The following is a 26,392-nucleotide window of genomic DNA, read 5'->3' as shown; positions in this document are numbered from 1 at the left end:
TTCTTTGTTTACATGCTTAATATGCACACCCCTTAGTTTCTACATCTAGAAAATGGAGATATCCTACCTACCCCACTGGCCTATTTGTAAGAGTTAAATGAGGCCTTCTAAATGGAAGGGATTTATAAATTTCTAAATGACATGTAGATGGAAGAGATTATTATGAAACAGTCATTTTATTAAAGGACTCATGCACATTCCTTGTAATCATGGTGGTTTGGAGGTTAAATTTACTCATCCATGGAGCCTTTCTGTGGGTTGAATTATCCTGAAGCCCCAGAAACTGAGGCTATGATCAGATGAACATCTTGAGAGATTCTTTCCTACCATTGACCAACTATTTTTATAAAGGCCCAGATGGTTGATATTTAGGCTCTGTGGGGTACATAGTCAAGGTCATACTACTCAGCTTTGCCATTATAGCACAAGAACTGCCATAGATAATACATAACAGAATAAACATAGCTATGTTCCAATAAAATTTTATTTGTGGGTGCACAAATACGAATTTCATATAATTTCCATGTGTAACAGTGTTATAGCTTGGATCATAAATGTTCCCCAAAGGCCCATGTGGTAAAAGCTTGGTCCCCAGCTTACTGCTCTTGGGAGAAGGTGATAAAACTTTAAGAGCTGAGGCTTAGGGGGAGGAAGTTAGGTCATTGGGGCTTTGCCTTCAGAGGGATTGTGAGACCTTGCTCTCTTGTTTTTTCACTTTTCCATTTCCTGGCCACACTGTCCTGCTGTAACATGTAGCCTTGCCACAGGCTCAAAAGGCAATGAGATCAACTAATCATGGACAGTAACCTCTAACACTATAAACCAAATAAAACTTTTCTTTTCATAAGTCAATCACCTCAGGTATTTGTTCTAGTGATGGAAATCTGACTAAGAAATGCAGAATTCTTTAATCATTAAAAAATGTGGAAACCATTCTTAGTTCACAGCCCTTGCAAAAAGCAGGCATCAAGTGGGATTGGGCCTACAGTTTGCAGGCACCTGTCTTAGACCTTTACCATGAACCACTTACATGGTAGGTTGTCATCAGTATCAGAGAAAGCAAAAGGATACACAGAGTCATTTAGGATGTGTCACAGGTCTGTTACTATTTGACTCTTTTCTCTGCCTGGTTGATGTCAAAGCATGTGAAATGGTAAGATTAAGGTCTACACTTGAGGCTCTTGCTGGAAAATACAACCAAGATTTCTGCCATTCAACTCTTATCAAAACATCATAAATGGAAAGCACAATAGTAGCAATAACAATTGTTATAGAGAATTTCTCAAAGAGCATAAGGCCCACGCATTCCCATAGATAATCTAACTTTCTCCCTTGAATGCATCAGAATTCTGAATGCTGGATTCATGAAGGTTCTATGGTCACCCTTTGTGGAATCTGTCCAGACTCCGAGCCCTTGTAAACACCAAGTAGCTCCACGAGACACTGTGGATGTGAGTCACTTGCAGTTTTTTAGAGATGGTGTCTGGGATTTATCCTCTCTGGGGATAAATTTCTTTTGTCATTTGTCTCAGTGTTAGGAAAAGCTGAAAATGTCCTGTAACTGGTTTTATCTTGAAAACAATGTCATTTCCCCTTTTATTTGATTTGGTGTCAAGATCATAGGCAACTATAAAATACCTTATCAATTCATTAGCAGCAAATATTTATTGAACACATAGTATGTGCTAAGCACTTTTCATACAGTGCTTTTCATTTAATCTTCACACAGCCATGTGAGGTAGATAAAATATTGTCCCTGCTGTAGTAAGCTCATAACAGTCCCCAAAGAGACCTGTGTCCTGGTCCCGGGAATCTGTGAATGTTTCCTTACATGGCCAGAGGGACTTTCCATACCTTACTATGGGTCTTGAGTTGGGGAGATCACCTTAATCACAAGTATCCTTGTAGGAGGAGAGATTGGACACAGAACAAGAAGGCAATGTGATACCTGAAGCACAATGCTAAGCAGCTAGCTTTGAGGACAAAGGAAGAGGCCAGGCACCTGGGAATGCAAGTATACACGGCAGAAAAGAGAAATAAATGGATTCTCCCTTAGAACTATTGAGGAAGCGAGGCTCGACTAACAACTTAACCACTGAAACAAACTGATCTCAAGCTTCTGACCCCTAGGGCTCTGAGAGGATAAATGTACATTAAGGCTCCAAGTGGAAACTTGTTATAGCAACAAGAGGAAGCTAATACACTCACCTTATAAACAAGCCTAACACATCTAGCGAGTATTGATTGCCCAAGAGTTTGCGTGAGGCTGGCTGACTTCAAACCCTGAGCTCTTATCCGTCATGTTGCCTCATTTGTTACATGGTCCTGACCTCCCTGCTTTTCATTCTCCTGACTCAGTTCAAGACACAGTAACAATTGTCATAGATAGACTCAGTGGCTTAAACAACAAACATGCATTTCTAATAGTTCTGGAGGCCGGAAGGCTGAGATCGGGGTGCCATGGGGTTGTGTTCTTGATGTGAACTCTCTGGGGCCCCTTTCATAAGGGCGCTAATCCCATCCCTGCAGGCCCCACCCATGTGACCTACTCATCTCCATCACACTGAAGGTGAGGCTAGAATGTGAATTTGAGGTGGACACAAACACAGTCTATTACACCTTCCCTTACTCTGTCTCTGTTTCTGTAATCTACTTTATATCTTTGTGTCTCAAAATAGCTTATTAACAAATATATTGGTGAGCCTCAGTGGCATGTTCCTGGGCTTTTTGTATTATCTTAAGATTTAATAAACTGAAGGTGCCTGAATACTTTTTCCACCTTGTACTTTGATAAAGACTATGGCTCCCTTCTGCAGCACTGACAGTTAGATGAGGCAGGACTTCTGCTTTTTCAAAAACTTTGCTCACTTCCTGGTCAGTTTGGAGAGCCCAGAAACTGCTAATGAAGTTCCTCCTTTCTCCTCCAGGACTGTTGTATTATTCAGAACAGTTTCTACCCTAAGGTCTCCTTCTCCACCACACTGGAATTACAAAATAAGAGCAGCCACAGAAGAAGCCCACACCCCAGGAAGCAGTAGGTCCTTTATTTTGTGAGATGGCCCTGCCTGGTCTGGGTGCATAGCAGGACCCTAGAAGCCCTGATGATGAAGGGTGTTGGAACACCAGGCTGGACAGTGTCACAGCAGGCATCCTCTGCACTATGGAATCAGCGTCCCCCTGAGAGCCCAGTGGCCACAGGGGGCACATCTCATCCCCATGCAGCCATTTGGTCCCCGATGGCTGGATGGCTTTCAGGAGATAGGGCAGGGTCCACCCTGCCGAAGTTTTTAGGACCCTCCCTGCCTTTCTGGAGCCTCCCACATATACCAAAGATTCTCCCAGATTTTAAGGCTGTTGAAATGCTGCTAGCACGGGCTCTCATGGTTTCTTTCCTGAAGTGACATTTTTCCTGGCTACAAACTCTATTTCCAGCCATGAACAGCTTCTATTCCAACATCCACGACCCAATTGGTTATGGGAAGGGGCTTTCTGAAATGCAGCGCTTCCAGTGCCAGAGAGAGTCAAATCCCTGCCCACAGTTCCCACTTCATTTCTCAGCCCTTGGCACAAGCAGCCCTTCCCGAGTGCCCTGAGCTCTAAGCCTGGTCGTGTCTCTGGCCCCTACCCTTCAGACATGCTGTTTCCTCTGCCAAAGCTCTGCTCGCCTCACCCTTCCTTCCTCTGCCCTGTGTGGCCTTGTGACAGAGCTCTAGAGAGCAGGGACATCAGAGCATGGGTTCTGGAGTCAGGCAGGCCTGGCATCAGTTTAATTCCACAAATATATGCTCAATGCCTCCCTTCTCCAAACCGCTTGGGATGTGGTTCCACCACTGTTAGCTGTGTGGTCTGGAGAAAGTTACCAAACATCTCTAACCCTCAGTTTACACATCTGTAAAGTAAGAGCAGTGCATGCTGAGCATGTAGCGCGGTGCCTGGCACACACAAGCAAATGCTCCATGAGCATGGGATGTTGTCATTCCCATTTTTATCGTTCTTTAAGCTTCAATTTAATGATTTCTTCCCTGAGAGATTTAGACACCAATCTCACAGTTGTCCAACCACTGTGTCCCCCGGTACATGTGCCTCCCTCCGTAACAGTCTTTATCTGTTTCATGGCTGACATTCCCACCACCCTTGGGAGAGAACTATGTCTCTTCCATTTCTTATTTCTGCTGCCTGGAGCATGGTTGGCCTCTGAGGTTTAGTATCTGTATAGAGTGGCTCCACCTCCAGAGGGAGGCACCAGCCCCAGTGGATGGGGGATCTGTCCTTGGTCTCTCCCAGTGTCCTGTCTTCAGGCTCTGCTGCCAGTGAGTCAGAAGGACATGCCAGGCTCTGCTGGGGTCTGAGGTTGAGTCTGGGTGACACACTAGAGGCAACTACTTTTTATACAAGGATGAATTGGAAAGACAACTACTGACCAGTTGGGCATCTCAGGTCTTGTTATTGTCTCATGCCTAACTTGAATGGGATGCCAGCACCCTGTGTCCTGTCCCTGTGGCACAGCCAAGAGTGACAGAATTAGCACTTCCGCCACCCAGCCTCTCATTCTTCCGCTTGCTGTTTATGTTTTATGCACTTCAAGGTTCCTTCTTTCTAATGGAGGGGAACAAGTCCTGCAAGTGGCCCTGGCAGCCAGACTGACCCCTGGACCCCCGGGCCAGTGTCTGCCTGGCAATCACTGAAGCCAGCTGTGAGCTCCGGCGTCCGCTCTCCATTACTCCCCAGCTTAGAGTGGGCAGCCTGGGTGCTCAATGGCATTTTCTCTCCACCCTGTCAGGCCCCCAGCATTTTGCCCTCCAAATTGTCACATTTCAGGGTGCCAAGCCTTTTCATGAGCCAGCTTTGGATTCCTGTGTAACGACACTAATTTACTTCTGAGGCCAGAGCCCTCTTATTCTGGTCACCCCACAGGGTTTCCTACCTTCCAACAGGTCTGTCCCATTGGGCTTACACCTCCAACACATGCTTTTTGGGGGACACATTTAAATCACAACCCTCACATCTGTCATCTTTGGTGCTAGAGAAAACCCCTGCACTGACACCTTCTCCGGGGTGCTTGCAAATGAACGGGAGATGCTGACACCACAGGAGCTCGGACAGTGGCATAGAAGGATGGGAATCTTTGCACAAAAGTGATTTTTTCACCCAACTTGCAAACTAAATAGCCTGGAAAGCTAGCCCAGGTGTATGGTTTTGGGCAAAAGGTCTGTAGGAGGCATCTTTTCCTAATTGTCATCATTTAGAAGACGCCTTGATCAGTTTGGTTTTTCCGGGCATGGCGACATTATCTGTGAATGGCTATATTTAGACTCCTGATGTTGCTTTCTTTCCCTCTTTGTTGCTCTCTCATGAGGCTGTCCTAGGCCTCCAGTTTTTCCTCCCAGGGGCCCCAGTGTTCCTCTCAGAGTAACTGCAGGTGGACCAAGTGCTTGTCACTTGTCCCCTTTCCCCTCTCTCCTTCTATACTAATGACTCAGGCAGCCCTGTCTGCTGGCCTTCGTTTCCCCACAAGCACAGGGGCCCCTGGGCAGCCCTTACCGCAGCTCTGGTAGAGCACTTCCAAGCCCTCGTTCCTGCAGGCTGTGTGTGTGGGCCACGCTGTGCCTCTGCCCCGGCCACCGCTGCCAGGAGCCATCAGGGTCCAGACAAGGAGGGCAGTCAAGAACCTGGTCATAGTGAGGGTCTGCATGTGACCAACTGAGAAACAGCAGGCACAGTAATAAGGCTCACAAGCCCTTCCTCTCCCCGCATGAAGGCAGTGATGTGTCCAGTTTCACTTCTCAAATCACAGGCTCCTGGGCACCCACCGTGAGAAGCCAAAGGCAGTGACCGGCTGTATTTGAATACAGTTCCGAGGACTCCCGGCATTTGGAGTCAGGGTGAGGCTGGTCTGGGTCTGGGGCAGGCTGGCTTTTGACTTTCTGCTTTCGTGGGGACAGGGTCACTGAAGGACATATGAACTTAGGCCCCAGGCTCCTCACAACAGCCTCCAAGAGCCGCTGCTCCTACGAACGATAAACCAAGGCCACCGTGTCTTTTGTGTCTGCAGCCTCACATCCCCGACAGCTCCTGCTGTGTGCTGTGAGCCAAGGACTCTGCTGGGGCCAACAACAGCATTTGGCACTTCGCGGGGTGCAGAAGGACATCTGGGACCTGGAATGAGGCTTCTGCCCTGCTAGCATTTGACTGTGCCCAGGCTTTGGGTCCGCTGTTGGCTTTGGGATTTCAGCAGTGAATTGTGGGCTGGCTGCAGGACAAGGTCTTGCTTTGGAAACAGCAGCTGCAGTCTCTGGAGGCGGGGTGGGGGGAGAAGCCCTGAGAAGGAAGCCCTGAGCTATTTCTGGGTTTGGCTTGGCGGAAGGAGGTGACAGGGTCAGAAGGCAAGGCCTCCCCATTAGAGCTAGTCATTGGTGAGATCATTAATGTCACGTCCCACTGTCTTTTGGAAGCCAAGATGGTTTTCTCTTTCTCCCCTGGACCTCTGCTGTCCTGGTTGGGGACAACACAGTCTCTCACTTCTGATACCCCACCTCACCCCAGCTCCTGTTTTGTTTAAGAGAACCAGAGACCTGCCCAGGCCAGCAGAGTCTAGCAGCAGCAGAGAGCACCACTTCTCTGGCGGAACCCCATCTCTCCTAGCTCACTAGGTCAATTGACTATTTCTGGTAATGGTAAATAGAAATTAAAGTCACCTTAAAGACTTTTTTTGTCAGTAGATGGAATTTAGTTACCAACGAAGATAAATGAATACATTTAATTAATTGCCAGATAATTTGGATTTCTTGGGCAATATTAGGGAGTGGTAGTTTGGGGGAAGGGACAAGTCCACACTGATTTCTCTTATGTGCACCAGTCTGTAAGTAAGTTCAGCCACGCTGGCTCCAGCAGGGGTTCTCCCATTGCGATCTGGGGAGATGACTTCCTAGTTGTGACCGGGGGCTTGTGAACACAGAATGCATGATGGCTTTCCCTGTCCTAGTGTTTCTGATCCAGTAGGTCTGGGCCGACTTGGGAACTCTATTTCTGAAGTTGAGGGAGGTCACAGTTTGAGGATCTCTGCTTTGGGTCACAGAATATATATTATACGGGGTGCAGTGTGACATTTCAATTCATGTACATGATGTATTATGATCAGTTAAGGGTTATTGGTATATCCATCACCTCCAACATCACTTTGTGGTGGAAAATTCAAAATCCTCTTCTACTAGCTATTTTTGAAATTTACAATTAAATGACATCACCCCTAGTTACTGTCCTGTCGTATAGAATACTATGGGCTGTTCCTTGTATGTGACTGCACCTCTGTATCTATTATCCTTGCTCTCTCTTCCTCCTCTCCTATTTCCAAGGTAACCACTGTTCTACTCTCTACTTCTATAAGACCAACATTTTAGCTTCAGCACACAGGTGAGAACATGTAATATTTGTTTTTCTGTGCCTGACTTATTTTATTTTATTTTATTTTTTGGTACTGGGGATCGAACTAGGGACCTTGCACTTGGAAGGCAAGCAGAGGCACCACTGAGCTAAATCCCTGGTGTGTGCCTGACTTATTTTGCTTAACATGATGTTGTCCAGTTCCATCCATGTTGCTGCAAAAGAGAATTTCATTCTTTTTTATAGCTGAATAATATTCCATTGACACTATGATTTTTAAAAAGTTTTTTTAACAAAATGTTACTTTTTATATGACAGATGGCATTTTATATGACACATAGAATGCCCATGTAGGACAAAAGAATAAGCAGTTTTTGCTAAAGATTTTTCCTTATTTGTTCTGTGTCATGAAAACCAGGATTTGACTAAAATCACTAGTTATGACCCATTTGATTCAGAAATCAATCCATAATGATGTCTTCAGATCCTTTATGATTTGGATCTTAAGTACAAATGTCTAGGCCCCAGCAGGGCCATGAGTCTCCAGCCTTTAGTGCTAGTAGGAGGCAGGGCCTTGTGGGAGGAGGTTAGGTCATTAGCAGTGTGCAGTGGAAGGAGGTGTTTGGACCCCTGGTCCCTTCTCTCTCTTTTTTTGCTTCCTGGCTGCCACAAGGTGAGCAGATTTCCTCTACCATGTCCTGTGCCATGATGTGCTGTCTTAACACAGGCTCCAAAGCTATGGGGCTAAGTGACTATGGACTGAAACTTCTGCAACTATGAGCCAAGAAGAATTTTTCCTTCTTAAGTTGTTTATCTCAATTTGTCACAGTGACAGAAAGTTGACTAACGTAAAATTTTAAACAGAAGCTCTATAATGACAACAAAAACATCCTTTGAGAATTTCCTGTTCTCTATAGAATAAAATTATAATCAGTTTATGATTGTTATTTTAAATATGAGTATGTATATGTAAATGGCAATCAGATATATTGTCAGGTTCTGATGTTGACCTCCAGTCCTTTAGCAAGTTGTGGCTAAAAACTTGTGTCTTTGGTCTTCTCTGTATTCCTCTGATGCCTTTTTGACTGTCTGCTTCCTCTGTGTCTCATGTTTCTCTCTTTTCGTAGAGGTTAGATTGGGGATGGTGCCTCTCTGTTCTTGTAGGGTGTGAGCATTAATCCTGACATATGAGTTTATTGGATTGAGAGACATCTAGCACCTTAGTAGAGCATGCTCCAGGGTATGTCTGGTTGGGTACTATATGTGATCTCCCTCCTGCACATCTCTGGTGCTGCTGTCCTGCTCTGCTCCCTGATGGTCATGAATTAAGCAGCTTTGCTCCACCATACCCTTCCACCATGATGTTCTTGCCTTGGAGCAAGGTGACTATGGACTGAATCTCCCCAAGCTGTGAGCTAAATTTAACCTTTCCTCCTTTAAGTTATGAGTGTCAGGCACTGTGCCCAGCAACAGGAAAGCTAATACACAAGGTAAAAATGTTACTAAGATGGCCGTCACTGAGAAAATTCTTAAGGAGAAAACTCTAGTGCTTAAGAAAACATGTAAGGTTTTGTGAGGAATCTCCACACTGATTTCCACAGTGGTTGCACCAGTCTCCACTCCCACCAGCAGTGGAGAAGGGTTCCTTTTGCCCCACAGCCCAGCAAGTATTTGTTACTGGTTGATTTCTTGACAACAGCCATTCTTTCTGGGGTGAGATGGAATCTCAGCATTATTTTAATTTGTACCTCTGGAATGACCAGTGATGTTGAATATTTTTCCATGTATTTATTTGCCACTTCTACTTCTTCATCCGGGAAGTGTCTATTCATTTCAATGCCCATTTTTGGATTGGGTCTTTGAATTTGGAAGGTTTGATTTTCTTTAGTTCTTTATATATTCTAGATGCTAGTCTTTTGTCTGAGGAAAAACTGGCTCCAATTTTTTTCCCACTTAGTGGGTTGTCTCTTTACTCTGTTGGTGATTTCTTTTGTGTTGCAAAAGCTTTTTAATAAGATAAGAAACTAGTTGTTGATTCTTTGTATTATTTCCTGTGTGATTGGAGTTTTGTTCATAAAGTCTTTGCCTACATCTGTGTCTTTAAGAGTTGTAACTATTCTCTCTTCCAGCAGAGTTAGTGTTTCTGTTTTAACGTTTAGATCTTTGATCCATTTTGATTTCAGTTTAGTGCATGGTGACAGACATGGGTCTCACTTTAGTGTTTGGCATGTGTAAAGCCAGTTTTCCAGCCCCACTTATTCTTCGTGTTTTTTTTTTTTTTTTTTTTTTGGTACCAGGGATCAAACTTGGGTCCTTGCACTTGTGGGGCAGGCAGCAGAACCACTGAGCTAAATCCCCGCCCCGCCATCCACACTTATTAAAGAGGCTATCTTTCTTCCAGTGAAAGCGTTTGGCTCCTTTGTGGAAGATAAGGTAGCTGAGCATGTTTGGAGATGGTCCTGCATCTTCTAATCTGTTCCATTGATCCTCGGGTCTGTTTTTTTTTGCCATCACCATGCTGTTTTTATCACAGTAGCTTTGTAGTATAATTTCAAGTCAAAGCTTGTGATGCCCCCTGACTTTTGATCTTCTTGGTATCATCTGAAAAGAATAAAAGCATCAAACCAGAGTGATTTATGCACACTCATGTTTATAGCAGGACAGTTTGTAATAACTAAATCTTGGAAACAGCCCAAATGCCCACCAACCAATGAATGTATGAAGAAGATGAGGCATGCCTTACTGAGGTCGTGAGTCACTCAGAACACACTGAATCAGCCTGCTGCAGACAGGCAGCCACCTGGTTCCACACTACAAAGACGCAGAGGACAAGGGACCACCAGACCATGGTACTGAGTCCCACTGCTCCTGGCCCAGAGGTAGGGGATTCTGAGCCACCATCCCACTGCTCCTGGTCCAGAGGAAGGGGCTTCTCGGCCACCATACCTCCCGCTGCTCCCAGCCCAGAGGAAAGGGCTTTTGGGCCACCTTCTGTCCCACTGCTCCTGGCCCAGAGGAAGGGGCTTCTGGGCCACCATCCCTCCCGCTGCTCCCAGGCCAGAGGTAGGTGTTTCTGAGCCACAGTCCCACTGCTCCTGGTCCAGAGGAAGGGGCTTCCCAGCCACCATCCCTCCCACTGCTCCCAGCCCAGAGGAAAGGGCTTTTCGGCCACCATCCCTACCACTGCTCCTGGTCCCTGTCCCACCTCTCCCAGCTCAGAGGAGGTAATCTGTGCAGGAGCTAACAGCCCCCCACCCCAGTCAAAATGAGAAAACACATAAATAAGTCTCAAAACCAGACTTACAGATCACCTACAGCAACCCCAAAGGGAAATGAGATGTAACACTCTGATACTCAACCACCTGGACCCACTGAACTGGCAACAAAAGGGAATCTGGAAAAAATGAAATCAGAAATAATTTCTCAGATAACAGGAGAAATTAGAGAGGAGCTGAGGAACATGATGGAATCCCAACATAGGAAACAAATGGAATCCATAAAACAGATGCAAATAGATTTCCAGGAGATGAAAAACTTCATTGAAAGTCTACACAGCAGAATGAGCCAAAGTGAGGACAGAATTTCAGATATAGACGATTTGATTGCAATTAATGACCAGGAAAAGAAAAATTGCTTCAAAATTATAAGGGAACATGAGAAATCAATCTAGCAGCTGCTAGATGATGCAAAGAAGAATAACATAAGAATGATTGGCATCAATGAAGAAATAGGAGAGAGTGGAGATGACATAAAAAAACCGTTCACAGAAGTGATGGCAGAAAACTTCCCAAGCAGGGGAAAAGAGCTGGACATACAGATAATTGAGGCATATAGGACTCCAAATAGCCTTGATCAAAAAACATCTACACATAGGCATATAATTGTTAAGATTCCAGAAACACAACAGAAGAACAAAGTTCTACAAGCAGTTAGAGAAAAGAAACAAATCACATACAAAGGAAAGCCCATCAGAATCACAGCAGACTTCTCAACACAAACCATCAAGACAAGAAGAACTTGGAGTGACATATTCCAAGCCCTAAAAGAAAACAACCTCCAACCCAAATTGATGTACCCTGCAAAACTATCTTTCAAAATTGATGGAGAAATAAGATACTTTCATGACAAAGAGCACCTTAGGAACTTCATGAATACCAAACCAGCACTCCAAAGAATTTTACACAATATCCTAGGAACAGATATTGAGGATCACAACCCCAGGAAGCAAAGCAGAATGAACCCATCTGGCATGACAAGAAATTAAATGTAAAGGGGGAGAACCCAACAAAAGGAAAAAGTCATGGCAATGACAAGTCAATACGTTTCAGTTATAACCATCAATGTTAATGGTCTCAATTCACCAATCAAAAGAAATAGACTAGCAGAATGGGTCAAGAAACAAAATCCAACAATATGCTGCATACAAGAAACACACTTAATTCAAAAGGAAACTCATAGACTGAAAGTTGAAGGGTGGAGAACAATACTCCATGGGATGGGAACCCGAAAAAAAGCAGAAGTAGCTATCCTCTTTGCAGATCAAGTAGATTTCAAAGCAACACTGATTAAGAGAGATGAAGAAGGACACTACATCCTTGTAAAGGGAACAATCCAAGAGGAAGAGATGACAATCATAAATATCTATGCACCAAACACTAGTGTGCCCAGCTATATAAAACAAATACTACCAGACATGAAAAGTCATATATGCACTAATACAATTGTAGTGGGGGACCTCAACACCCCACTGTCACAAATAGATAGATCAACTAGACAAAAAATAAGTAATGAAATACTAGAACTCAATCGAACTCTTGAACAAATGAACTTAACAGATGTTTACAGTGTTCCACCCCACAAAATCAGAATACACATTCTTCTCAGCTGCACATGGGTCATTCTCCAAAATAGATCACATACTCACACATAGAACATCTTTAAGTAAGTGCAAAGGAATTGAAGTTATTCCTTATATATTATCAGACCATAGTGTGATGAAATTGGAGATCCATAGCAAAAGAAACTCAAAAAATTTCATAAACACGTGGAAATTGACAACACACTTCTGAATAACCAATGGGTCACAGAGGAAATTAAAGAAGAAATCAGACAGTTCCTTCAATTAAATGACAATGACAATACAACATATTGGAATCTATGGGACACAATGAAAGCAGTCTTATGAGGGAAATTCATAGCAGTGAATATGCATATTAGGAAAACAGAATGAGCCCAATTAAACAACCTGATGGTGCACCTCAAGCTTCTAGAAAAAGAAAAGCAGGACAACCCCAGAGCTCATACAAGGGAGGAAATTATAAAGATCAGAGCAGAAATCAATGCAATGGAGACTAAGAGAATGATTCAAAAAAATCAATGAAGCCAAGAGTTGGTTCTTCGAAAGAATAAACAAAATTGACAAACCCTTAGCCAACCTTATCAGAAAAAGGAAAGAAAAGGTCCACATCCATCCAATTAGGTATGAAAAGGGTGAAATTACAACAGACCCAGCAGAAATCCAGAGGATCATCAATACCTACTTCCAGAACCTATATGCCAATAAGATGGACAACACAGAAGAAATGGACAGATTCCTAGATACATATGAATTACCAAGGTTGAATGAAGAAGACCTAAAAATTCTAAACAACCCAATATTAACCAATGAAATTGAAAACATAATTAAAAACTTATCAACTAAGAAAAGCCCAGGCCCTGATGGCTTCACTGCTGAATTCTACAAGACATTTAGAGAGGAACTGCTGCCACTACTGTTTAAACTCTTCAGTGAAATTGAAAGGGAAGCAATACTTCCAAATACATTCCTGGAAGCAAGCATCACCTTGATCTCCAAAGCAGAGAAAGATCCAACCGAAAAGGAAAACTATAGGCCAATCTCACTAATGAACATAGATGCAAAAATCCTTAATAAGACACTGCCAAACAGAATGCAGAAGATCATCGAGAAGATCATACACCCTGATCAAGTGGGATTCATCCCAGGGATGCAGGGATGGTTCAATATACGCAAATCAATCAATGTAATACACTATATCAATAGAGCCAAGGACAAAAACCATATGATTATCTCCATAGATGCAGAAAAAGCATCTGACAAAATCCAACATGCATTTATGATAAAAACCCTACACAAAATTGTAATAGATGGTCTCTACCTCAAACTGATAGAAGCCATCTATGAAAAACCAACAGCCAATATCATACTCAATGGTCAAAAACTGAAATCCTTCACACTAAAATCAGGAACAAGACAAGGATGTCCACTATCACCACTCTTCTTCAATATAGTTCTGGAAACATTAGCCACAGCAATTAGACAAGAGAAAGAAATAAAAGGAATAAAGATAGGTAATGAAGAAGTCCAATTGTCATTATTTGCAGATGACATGATACTCTATATAGAAGACCCCAAGAACTCCACCAAAAGTCTTCTAGACTTAATAACCAAATTCAGTCGAGTAGATGGTTACGAGGTCAACACACAAAAATCAATAGCTTTCCTCTACACGAGTGACAGACTCACTGAGAGAGAAATAGGGCAAACAATTCCTTTCACAATAGCATCCAAAAACCTGAAATACCTAGGAATCAACCTAACGAAAGAAATCAAAGCCCTCTTCTCTGAAAACTATGGCACTCTGAAAAGAGAGATTGAAGATGGTATCAGAAAATGGACAGACATCCCCTGCTCCTGGGTAGGAAGGATTAATATAGTGAAAATGGCCATACTTCCAAAACTACTATATAGATTTAATGCAATTCCAATTGAGATCATCCCAGCAGCATACTTCATGGACCTTGAGAAAACAATCCAAAAATTCACTTGGAACAAGAAGAGACCCAGAATAGCGAAAGCAATTCTAGGTAACAGAAACATGGCAGGGGGTATCACAACCCCCAACCTGCAACTATACTACAAAGCTACTGTGATAAAAAAACCAGCATAAACAATCAACAAGTGGGATCTCTTCTTATTAAAAAGCTTCTGCACAGCAAAAGAAACCACCAGCAGTGTGAAGAGACAAGCCACAATGTGGGAAAATATCTTCACCTGCTTTTCCTCAGACAAAGGTCTACTATCTCAAATCTATAAAGAACTTAAAAAGATCAGACCTCCCAAATTTAAAGACCCAATCCAAAAATGGGCATCTAAAATGAGCAGACATTTCTCAGACAAAGAAGTAGAAATAGCAAATAAATACATGAAAAAATGTTCAACATCTCTGGTCATTCGAGAGATGCAAATGAAAACAATGCTGAGATTCCACCTCCAGAAAGAATGGCTGCTATCATGAAATCAACCAATAACAAATGCAGGCGGGGCTGTGGGGAAAGGAACACTGCTCCACTGCTGGTGGGTGTGTAGACTGGTGCAAGCACTGTGGAAATCAGTATGGAGATACCTCAAAGAACTAGGACTGGAAGTCCCATTTGACACCACCATTCCACTGCTGGGGATCTTCCCCAAAGAATTAAAAGAATCATACCACAGTGATATATGTGCGCCCATGTTCATAGCGGCACAGTTTATGATAGCTAAAACTTGGAAGCAGCCCAAATGCCCATCAACTGGAGACTGGATAAAGAAAATGTGGTTTTTTTAATAAAATGGAGTACTACTCAGCCATAAAAAATGAGAAATTAGAGACATTTATAGCTAAGTGGATGCACACTGAGGCGATACTCTTAAGTGAAATAAATAGGACACATGTGTATAAATACCGAATAGTTTCTCTGGTGTGAGAAACTGAAAGTGTAAGTAAGGACTAAAATGTGTAATAGGTTATGTGAAATAGGAAGAAAAGGGGCAAAGGGGAAGGAAGTGGGAGGGCTAGGGGAAAGAATAGAGGGGAATGGGATTAATATGAGAAAATGGAAAAATAGGAACAAAAGCTTTGTAAATAGGGAGGAATGGAGGGGTTGAAGGGAGGGCTGGGCAAGGGTGAAAAATAAGAACCAAGAGAGACTATGTAAAGGTGCAAATTTCCAATGATGAATGTCATTATATTGTATACCTAAAATTTACCATTGATTAGAATGAATAATAGATAATGCAAAATAGGAAGAAAAGGTCCAAAGGGGTAGGGGTAGTGGGAGAGGCAGGGGAAAGGAAAGAAGGGAAAGGAAAAATGCTGAGAAATGGAAAAAATGGAATTAAAGTCTTTGTAAATAGGGAAGGGTGGAGGGGGTGAAGGGAGGGCTAGGAATGGGGAATAAATAAGAACCAAGATGCATTATGTAAAGGTACAATTCCCAATGAGAAATGTAATTGTGTTGTATACCTACAATGTACCAATAAAAGAATTTAACAAACAAACAAAAAAAGAAGATTTTTTTTTAAATACAATAGAGTACTACTCAGCCATAAAGAAGAATAAACTTTAGGCATTTCTAGGTAAATGGGTGCACTTTGAGAACATACTCTTAAGTGAAATAAATTGGACACACGTGTAAATATCACATTGTTTGTCTGGTGTGAGAGACTGAAAGTGTAAATAAGGACCAAAATGTATTCTAGATATTGTGAAATAGGAAGAAAATGTTCTAATGGAAAGGGGTACTAGGGAAGAGAAATGGGGAAAAGAAGGAAGGGAAAAGGAAAAAAAAAGAGAGAAGAAGGAAAAAATGGAAATAATACTTTCGTAAATAAGGAGGAGGGGAGGGGTTGAAGAGAGGAGAGGGGAATGGGCGAAAAAGAAGCCAGATCTTCCTGGACTGGTACAAATTCCCTGTGGTGAGTGTGATCATCACATATAGCCTAATGTACCAGAAAAATTAATAATTAAAACATTAACCACAAAAAAGCTAAAGAAAAAACCTTACAAAGAATGAAGGATGAGACTCTGAGCGGAGGAGGTTAACTAGGAAAGTAAGTTAGGGTGAAGCTGCTCCACGTGGGGAAATGAGATAGGAGTGGAGGAGAGAAGGAAGGTGAAGCGAGCCAGGGAAAGGCTGCTGCTGAATGGGGTGAGGCATCCAACCCGGGTGGGGTGAGCCACAGCGGCCTTAAGGACAGATTCTGAAATGCTGACCGTGAAGCACACAGTGGGCCAGCCCTCTCCACTCTGTGACTTCAACTGTTCTGTGCTGAGTGTGTATATGTGCACATGTGTGTGAAAAGGGAAGCTGTGCGTGTTTACACCAGTGGCACGTGCAGCAGAAGTGACGGCCGTGGGAACATAGCTCCTTGGGAAAGCCATTTGGTCTTTGGTGGGTATCGTATTTTCCCAGAAGGACGAAAGTGGTTTAGGCCAATTTTCTCTTCCATTTCACCTGCCAGCAGAGGGCAGATGACCACAACTATTCTTTGACACTAAGTGCTGATGACATAACATTCTTTTTCTCCAACAGCAAATGTAACTTCATCATTATTTGTATTCAGCTGTGGGTGCTCTCCTGTAATTACTCTCAGACATTTATTACACTCAGGAGCCACATGACAATGCTTTGGCCAAGCATGGACCTCACATACGATGGTGCCTGACAGCAGCCTCACACACCTTGGGTCTATTGCCTATCTTGCTTGCTTGCTTTTATTTCTTTTGTGCTTACTTTCAGCTCACATTGTTGTTTAGCTCATCCTGGTCCCTAAGCATGTAAAATCCATTGCTAATGTGCTAGTAAGAAGCCACATCAAGTTATTGACTCTGAAACCAAATTAAAAGTGATTGAAGACTGCGAAGGTGGACGCTTTGGTTATTGCTCTCCAGTCTGGCACATCCTGTTCCATCACAGGTGCCGTCTTGAAGGAAAGCAAAGTGCCAGTTGCTGCTGAAGGGTCTGTTATTACGGAAGGCCAACTGGAATAACACAGATTCGAGAAGGATATGTGTCAGATATGGGGAAACTTCCAAAGACCTGAATTGAAGTCGAGACTGAGAGGTGTATCCCTCTCAGCACCATGACAGTCACGGCCAAGCAAAAAAAGGCTGTTTTCATTGTTGAAATCAAAGGCTAGACTCAACTGCAGCTCTGAATTTATTGCTAGCTTTGGTGGTTTAAATGATTGAAGAATTTTACTCAGGGAATTGTGAGTCTGTGAGCATTGATGTGAAAGCAGCTGAACTTTTGAAAACAAGATCAGCTGATATTGGGGAAAGTTTAGTTGCTAGAGAAAATCTTCAGTACTGTAGCATCTAAGGTTGTGTAAGTGTACCCTGTGATGTTCAACACAACAACTAAACTGCCCAGCAACAGATTTCTCCCAACATATCCCCCAAATTAAGCAATGTGTGGCTGTGTATTAGACAAAAATCTACCTTTGTCTAGCACAGCTGATTTGCTCCTTCCCCCTGGTCCTATTTCTGGGTCTCTGACACATTAAAGTAGAAGGGGACAGGTTTCATCTCATCTTGCTTTTGTTTTCCAGGTTCAGTGCAACCTGAAAACTGCTCCCCTCATCGTGTGGAACTCAGAAAGTCACAACCACTTCCTGTGTAACACCATTTACCAGCCCCCATGGCTGAGTTTTTACAGTTGTATTCACACCCTCTATAGTGAGAGGTACACAAATATCTCATAGGATTTGTAACATCCTACTAAGGTTTTTAGGAGAGTCTTTTTCAGTCTCTCAGACTTGTGGAGGACTTACCGAAGGGAAGTGCAAGACGCCCAGATAGTCTCTTGAGACTTGGATATGACATGTCACATGTATGGGTCTGATGGAAATGTACAGAGACCAGCCACCTGCTTTCTATATTTGTCAAGTTGCCTCAGATTGAGTCAATAATTTATTCAACAAATATTTATTAAGCATCTCCACCATGACAGCTATGTTCCAAGCACCAAGGATGCAGCACAACAAAGGCCTTATTTTTATAGTGCTTACATTCTAGTGGGAAGCCATAGACAATAAACAAATTTGTTCAGTTAAATTGTTTACTAAAAGAAAATAGGCTTTGCTTGTGAAAAAGTGCTTGGGTTCTATATGGAAAATTGGGCTGAATTTTCTGAAATGTACTCAACTGGATGTTGCATATATATTATAAACTTTAAAAAATTCCCCAGACTAGTAGTTCATGAGGATTTTCCAATGACTGTTTGCTCCATTGGATAAGCTTTATAATGCTTATCTGAAAAACCACTCTCCCCCATTTTTTAGTGTTTCTCTATTTGTTATCATTATTAATGTTTAATTACTATAGAAACATAATATGCAAAGTATTTGGTTTCTAAATGGATCTATAAGTTCTATGACAAATTATAAACAAAAATGTTTTTTGTTAGTGGAACACATTTGCTGGGCCAGGGAAGAGGTGAAGCTATAAATCAGTCTGATCAATTTTCCAATGATTTGCAGGGCAATAAATTGCAGCAGTCTCTGATTAAAGTAGAAGAAATTGCTCTGAGATCCAGGGAGAGGCGGTCTTGCCTGAAAGGACTGATGCTCATTCTATAAAAATTCTCTAGACCATGGGACAAATTAAGCAACTTGTAGCTAAAACGCTGCTGTGCCAATTGAAAACATTTTTAAGATTTCATCCTGACAAGATGGAATTGATTTCAATAAACTTAAGAAAAACATCAGGGAGAAAACCAGAAATGTACTGAAGAATGGGAGGATGATTTCATGTGGTACGAAGAAGCAGTCCTAGTTAGCTTTTGTAGGTAGAACCACAGGCTATGGCTGTGGGGTGTACATTCACCTCTGGGTGGTTAGAGAATCTCTAGCTGCACCATGGGGTTTGCATTTGCCACATTTGAGCCAAATTATTGGAGTGTATGTTTTGCTGGATGGGCAAGTGGTAGCTGGAATAAACAACTGATGAAATATTTGAGTCAGATCCCTGGGGATTCTCGGTTGACTGACTATCTCCCCCCTTTTCCCCTGTCTCTCTCCCTCCTCCCTGTTTTTCTACCTCTCTCTCTCTTTCCTTCCTCTTTCTTTCTTCTTTTTTCCTGCTAAGGATTTGAACCCAAGGCATTGAATATTCTAAGCATGCTCTCTACCCCAGAGATAGGCTCTCCAGCCTCTCTGGGACTTTTTCCCCCAACTTCTTTCTTCTGGTGGTGACTACTGGACCCACCCAGAACTCTTTTAAAGTGATCTAATGGAGAGTTTTCTAGTGCCTGGAGTACTAAACTTGCCCTGCAGTAATTTTGACATATAAATAATAATCTTTGAAGTTGCTTCAAAAGTTTTCTCTTTTGGAATAAAAAAATAATCAGACTGTATTGTCCCCAATTTTGTGCCATTCATTTAAACATGTACACACACACACACACACAGACACACACTCACACATGTTCACATGCTCTCACACATCCATATTTTCTCTCTCATTTAAATCTCACAAGAGCCTTACAAGGTAGATGTAGCTCTATAAGCCACAGTCCCCTCCCCATGGAACCTGCCTGCAGATCTGAAATTCCAAAGCCCTGCAAGTGTGTGTGTGTTTTTCCTTTAAAAGTAATTCTTCTGGTGGAAAAAAAGGTCTTCTAAACCAATGACATTATAGTTTTATTTTATCTCCCAGATAAATCTTAATTTTTTTCAATACAAAAATATTCATGTGACTGATCAGTGGATATTGCATACTGTCCCAGACCCTATGGGGTGTGATGAAATTCAAGCTCTCTTACCTCTCTAAAATCAAGACATTCTGATTTCTAAAACACATCTGTGCCAGGATTTCAGTAAAGAGATTCTAGACCTGCTGTGTGATGATCCTCCATCTCCAGTTGAGAAAACTGAGGCATAGTTAATAATGTGTCTAAGATCACACATGTGGTAGGGTTGCTGAAGGGCAGATGGACTTCAGAGCCCAAGTTCTTGACCTCTGAGAAAACTTCCCCTTTACAACTGTGCATATTGGCTCACTTAGCTTCCTGGGATGTCAAAGTGAACCACCTACCCCCTTCTTGGAAAGGAATAGAGACTTGGCCCATGTGGCTGCAAAGAGCAGGCTTGGCCTGGGTTTTCTGTGCCATATGGAGGGGCCAGACTGGAACATGGCAAAGGAATTAGACTTTGCAGTCAGAGAGGTGTGGGCTGAATCTTGGTTCCACTCCGTGGCATTGGCAAGTCATGATCTCCTTGAGTGCATGCTTATTTACCTGTGAAAAGGTTGATAATAACCAAGAAATGGTAATGGTTTGTATTAATGTTTTTATTTTCAGAAGAAACCAGATAGTAGGAGCTGCCTGGAGACTCAAAGCTTTTCTGTCATCTGGAGTGTAGACTCTGGTCATTGGCCAAAACCAGGTCACAGTCACCATGGTGAATTACTTAATGCATGGACATACATGACTTGTTAGAATGTCAGTGGCGATGGAAGACAGGACTCTGAAGTGCAGAAGAGACAGGCTGCAGGAGTAGCTGGTGGCAGAACAGGCCATTAAGGAAGACTCATGAATGTCACCTTTCTTGTCTTCCAGGACACTGATGAAGCTAAAAGTCAGATATTTCATGCAAGCTGCTTAATATTCAGAAATTGAGCTTTTTCTTTGAAGCCTGCCTTCGGTGAGCTCCAACTATAAGGTTACCCTTTAATAAAGTGGGGGAAAAGTGCTTTGCATTTTTCTGCCAAAATGGTGCTTTCTGTGGCCGTGACCTTTGCTCACCTGGGATTTAATTAAGTCCTTGGCCCTGAGTTGTCACTTCTTGCCCAAAAAGCTGGTCTGTTCTTTGTCTTGGGTTTCAAGTGCAGGATTCAAGAACCCTCATCAGAACATGAAAGATGACGTCATTGAACAAAGATCTGTCCCTCACAGAGCCCCTTGTGTTGAGGGAGCCTCTCTTACTCCACTCACGTGTCCATCTCCATTGCCACCACTCCGCACAGGTCTTGAGGGTCCGTGCTCCAGTCTGCACACAGCGTTACCTGCTTGGAATGGGAACGGTTAAGGGAGCCTCACCAGAGCCCCTTGGTGGTTTCCCCCAAATGGGCCCCCAAGGCCTTGCTGGACCTGATGTTTCCCTCCTGGGAAGTCCCAGCTCTGAGCACCTCAGCCTGGCTGGCGCACTCCCCAGGCCTCTGTATCTTGGGCACACATCCTGCGTTGCCTGCACCCCTTTCCTCGCCTTAATGCAGATGCTTCTTTGATGGTGCAGCTCAGTGCCTGCTTCTGGGGATGAGCTGCTCTACCAGGGCTGGGCAACCGCTTCTACAATGGAAGCACAGCCCTGTGGACCCTGCCTTCCCACAGCATGGCTCATAGTCACTTGATTAAGCTCCGTGTTACTCTTTGAATATTTGTTCCCAGAATTCATACCTTGGAAACTTAATCCCCAAAGAAATGTGTGAATTGTATTTGGAGGTGGGGCCATTGAAAGGTGATTGAGTACTGATGTCTCTTGAGAATGGGTTAGTGTATTTATGGGTTAATGGTTTTGTCAAGGAATGGCTTTGGTATAAAAGCAGCCCTGCTCTGTCTCACCACGTGATGACATATTTTGATGCAAGAAAGTCCCTCAGCAGATACCTGCCACTCAGTCTCTGGAACTTTAAGAAATAAACCTCCTTCCTTTATAAATTACCCAGTCTTGAGTATTCTGTTATAGCAATAGAAAACTGACTAAGATAGATTCCTACGTAGTATACCAGTTATCTTTCTTACCTTCTTCCCCTTTCTCATCCTTCTGTCTTTGTTTTTCTTCCTCAGTTTTGTATTCCCAATGCTCAGCACATATCTGTATCAATAAAACATTTTAGACTGAGTGGTTGAAAGGCAGAAGATTGTTTGGTCCAGCAAGCTTGTCTTTTTATTTGGGCTGTTGGACCTCTGTACTCAGTGGGCTGTCACAAGTGAGGGCCAGCCAGGACTTTCCCTCCCCAGTCCTTCTCCACCCAAGAAATTAGCCAAGTGCAGTCAGAGCACAGCTTCTCCTTCTGCTTTCCACTTCTCATTCTTAAGTAATATATTTTCATCAGATACAACCTTTGGGACACGCAGGTCAGCTCTGCTCTGTGGGGCAGGGAAACTGGAGAAAGAAGAGAATGGTCACATATAATCACAATGCCTGGTGGCCACCACTTTTTACACTTTGTGAATGTCATTTCAGTACACTCACAATCTTACCATACACCCTGTGCATACTGTAATGCCCTGTATACTGCCAACAACCCTAGGAGTCTTCCATCAAATAACTTCTAATGACTGATCATATACTGCTATTTTACTGTAATGATTGTGATTTATTTAATCAGTTTATACCTTAATCAGTTGTCAATAGCAAAATAACAGAAGATAAAACCATAGTGAATTTTCTTACTGTCACTTTTTTGCCATGATTTACTTCCTTGGAGTAAATTCCTGAAAGTGAAATGCTTCTTGAAAAGAATCACCAGATATTTAAGGCTTTTTGTATATGTAATCATCTGTTTTTTCAGGTGTATCAAAGAATTTAACAATCATGTCAGCTGCTGGGCATTATTACTTGAATTTTTTGGTCCATTTATTAGACAGACACTGGTTTCTGCTTATATTTATTTGTATTTTGGTACTAGTACAACTGAACATTTTTTTGCATTTTTATTACTGGTCATTTGTATTTCTTCCTTTGTAAATTCTTGTTTATGGTTATTGCCTGATTTTCTATTATGACATCAAATTTGAATGAAAGAACTAGAAGGTAAGAGACTGATGAATTTAGGCCATAAAAGTTCTATTCAACAAACATTATTGTCACCTCCTTTTTTCACAGGGCTCTTTATTCTTGGATAAGCTTATAATCTGGTGCAGGTAGAGAAAATCCTGCTGTGAGATTTGTTTGAGGCTTAAATTTTCTGAGGAAGATGCAGACTATTAATATAACATATTGTGCTTATAATTTATAAATAAAAACACAAGGAATTCTTGACATAAGATATTGTATTTGCCTGGGTAATTTCTCTGCATTTGTAGGCAATTAACTGAGAAGTCATGTGGAAAACATGAGTTCTCCTGGTATGTCGCTCTTGTCAGCTAACACTCAATTATGGACTGTGGTTGCTGCTGTTACCACTGTAACTCGGAGCACACAGTCTCCTTGGGGACCTGTGGGTGTTTGGTAAGAACAATAGGAGATGTGTGGCTGATTTCTTATACTTTGGACAAATAGGAAATAATGTGGCTCCACAGTTGCTTCCTCTGAGTGTCCACCAGGAGGGGAGAGGAGTTTGCAAGGGAGAGGTTGCAAAAGAGGTTGGAGTGAAGCAGATCAGTCTGTGTTCTGGCCCCACACTGCCCACCACGTGACCGTGGCAGGTCGCAGACTCTTGTCTGTGACATGAAGCTTCATTCAACAGCTTTCAGCTTTAGAACTAGGGCCAGACTGATCACAGATGGAAAGCATGTGTTTCATATTAGGTGCTAAAACCTTGGTACCCTCATTAGAGAACAGTGCTCACTCTAAATTTGGGGCCGGGTTCTATATGTGAACAAATGTGATATTTTTGAAAAAATGATTCTAGTGAAGAAAAATAACAAAAAGAGAGTAGTTCCTAATAGTATTTAACAAGCTTCAGAAGATTTAAGCTTGGTGGACAAGTAAAAAGTTGCTCTTCTAAGTTACATGAGAATAATTTACTCCCTACTCATTGGTGGAATAAAATCTACTAAATTTTGGACAGACTGGCTGGGTCAGAACTATATTTATGTTTTTTTTTTTTCAGGCTGCTTACTTGCTGTGTTTTGCCAAGGAAAAGAGATTATACATTATAATGTGAACACTTACTTAACAATACTGATTTTTTTTTACCCTAGTATGTCTCCCTGCCTTTTTCTTTTCTTTTTTTTTAAACTTCAGCCTCATAATAGCCATTTAGGGAGGCAGTCAGATATTAGGTGTCTGGCTTCTCTGTTGACGAAAATGACTTTATCATTTACCCTTTCATCTTTGCTGCCTTGAATGGTGTCTGGACCATCATTCATGGTCCTTAGAACTAGTTAATGAAACAACAATAATAAACAACTAACAATTTTTACACAGATTTGAGGTAGGTATTATATAACACCTCTGACACAGATATAAAAACTGAAGTTTAAGAGAATTGAGTAAATTATCCAAGGTCTCATAATGCCAGAGCCAAGACTCAAATCTAAGACTACATCTAGATCCATTTATGTTTCATGTTCTGTTTCTAGTGGGCGGTGCTGCTCTAGGAGACAGCGTGTACCCGTCAAAGTGCTTAATTCTTTATTCTATGGCACATGTTAACTCCTTAACTTTTACAATTTATAAAAGTGAACAATACATTGTTGTTACTGTTATGGTTGTTGTTGTTTCGCTTAGCCAGTTGTTCATAACTGAAGCTTTAGAGACTGTATCTTCCTTGCAGGCTAACGAGTTAGTTGGTTTCATAGATGCTGGCAAAAGATGTGAGACTCCTGGGTGAGAGATAAGGAACTTTGTTACTCATGGTACAATGTGCAGCATGATAGCAGCATATTTGCATTGATTCCTCTTGCTCCTAGATCCCATATAGGCTTGGGTGGGTCACGAATATGCAGAGACTTTGTGATACAGCTAAGGATCCTGAGACTGAGGTGTAGTACTTTCTGAGCAGGCTAAAAGCATTGAAGAAAGAAAAAGGTACCAGATAAGCCAATCTTCCTGTTGTTGTAAGAGAGAAGTCACGCTGTCATTGCCTTGCTAGTTACTATTGGAATTAGCCACAGAGCCACTCCTGACCAGAAGGCAGATCAGCTTTGTAATCTGGCACATGCCATAAAAATGTATACAGGGGCCAGGGATTTAGCTCGGTGGTTCCGGCGCCTGCCTCACAAGCGCAAGGTCCCCAGTTTGATTCCCAGTACCAAAAAAAAAAAAAAAAAAGAAGAAGAAAAGAAAAATGTACACAGATTTCACGGTGCATAGTGGACTACTTTTCCTAATCGTTAGTTGTCAATAAAATTTAAAATTAGGGAAAATGTTCTTTTGTATTTATCCACATATTTATTATTTTCAGTGCTCTTTTTTCTTATTAGGGACATATTTCCCACCTATTATGACTTCATTTTAAATTGAAGAACTTCCTTTAATACTTCTTGAAGTGCAGATCTTGTGGTAGTAAATTCCCTTAGCTTTTGTTTAGCTGAAAATACCTTTATTTCATTTTTAGTTATTTTTTCATTCTTTTGAAATAGTTTTTTGGAAGTGTTTTAACTGTATGTAGAATTCTAGGTAACAACTGCTTGTCCAGTACCTTAGAGATCTTGTCTCATTATATTTTGGTCTACACTGAATCTGAAGAGCAGTTAAGGATTATTTTTATTATTGTTGCCTGGCAGTTTCTTTTTTCTTTGTCTACTTCTAATATTTCCTCTTTATCTTTGGTTTTCATAAGTTTGATTTTGATATGTCTTGTTGTGGTTCTGAGATAATTGGAGCCATGAATTGAGTTATTTAATACTTCGAAAAATTTAAGTTATTACTTCTTTAATTGTTTTTCTGGCTGGGCATAGTGGTGCATACCAGTAATCGCAGCACTCAGAAGGCTGAAGCAGGAAGATCGCTGTGAGTTTAAGGCCAGTCTGGGCTACATAGTGAGTTCAAACCCAGCCTGAACTGCATAGCGAGATCCTGTCTCAAAAACAAAAACAAACAAAAAAATTCTGCTCTGATATTTATTTCTTCTCTCCCTAGGACTCAGATTACTTGTATGTTAGTCTGATATTATCACACAGATCATTAAGCCTCTGTTCATTTTTTTTTCTATCTTATTTATCTCAGTGTTTCAGTTTGGAAATTTTCTGTCTGGTGGTCAAAATATAATATTTCTATTGTAAATAATATATTTCAGTTACCTAATTTCTATGTAGCTACATTTTATAATTTCTATTTTTCTGCTGAGATTGCCCATCTGTTCACTCATCACACTCATATTTTCCTTAATACCAGTTTTAAAGCCCTTGTCAACTAAATAGATAAGTCACCTCTAGATGTTTCCATTAATGATATATTATAGGTAATTTTTTTGCCCTTTAAAAGTGTCTAGTAAGGGCCAGGGATTTAGCTTAGTGGTTCTGCCGCCTGCCTCACAAGTGCAAGGTCCCGAGTTCAATCCCT

The 26,392-nt window shown here is 41.9% G+C and overlaps 1 protein-coding gene and 1 long non-coding RNA gene across 3 annotated transcripts in view; one reads left to right on the top strand and one right to left on the bottom strand.

The window, feature by feature from the left end:
• Window positions 1-5,756, bottom strand: part of Ly86 (lymphocyte antigen 86) — a 50,193-nt gene extending 44,437 nt beyond the window's left edge. Inside the window, exon 1 of the mRNA XM_004847741.3 lies at window positions 5,542-5,756. Within this exon, the coding sequence (XP_004847798.1) occupies window positions 5,542-5,692 (151 nt within the window). The 5' untranslated portion in view covers window positions 5,693-5,756. The remainder of the gene's footprint in view (window positions 1-5,541) is intronic.
• LOC110349783 (uncharacterized) overlaps window positions 1-26,392 on the top strand; it is a 135,332-nt gene that overhangs the window by 84,209 nt on the left and 24,731 nt on the right. The gene's annotated exons all lie outside the window — the stretch shown is intronic.

This window comes from Heterocephalus glaber, unplaced genomic scaffold (assembly GCF_053883595.1).
Source record: "Heterocephalus glaber isolate CG9 unplaced genomic scaffold, H.glaber_assembly_v1.0 deba00001472, whole genome shotgun sequence".
Classification (NCBI taxonomy): domain Eukaryota; kingdom Metazoa; phylum Chordata; class Mammalia; order Rodentia; family Bathyergidae; genus Heterocephalus; species Heterocephalus glaber.
This window is presented reverse-complemented; position numbering and strand designations above follow the sequence as displayed.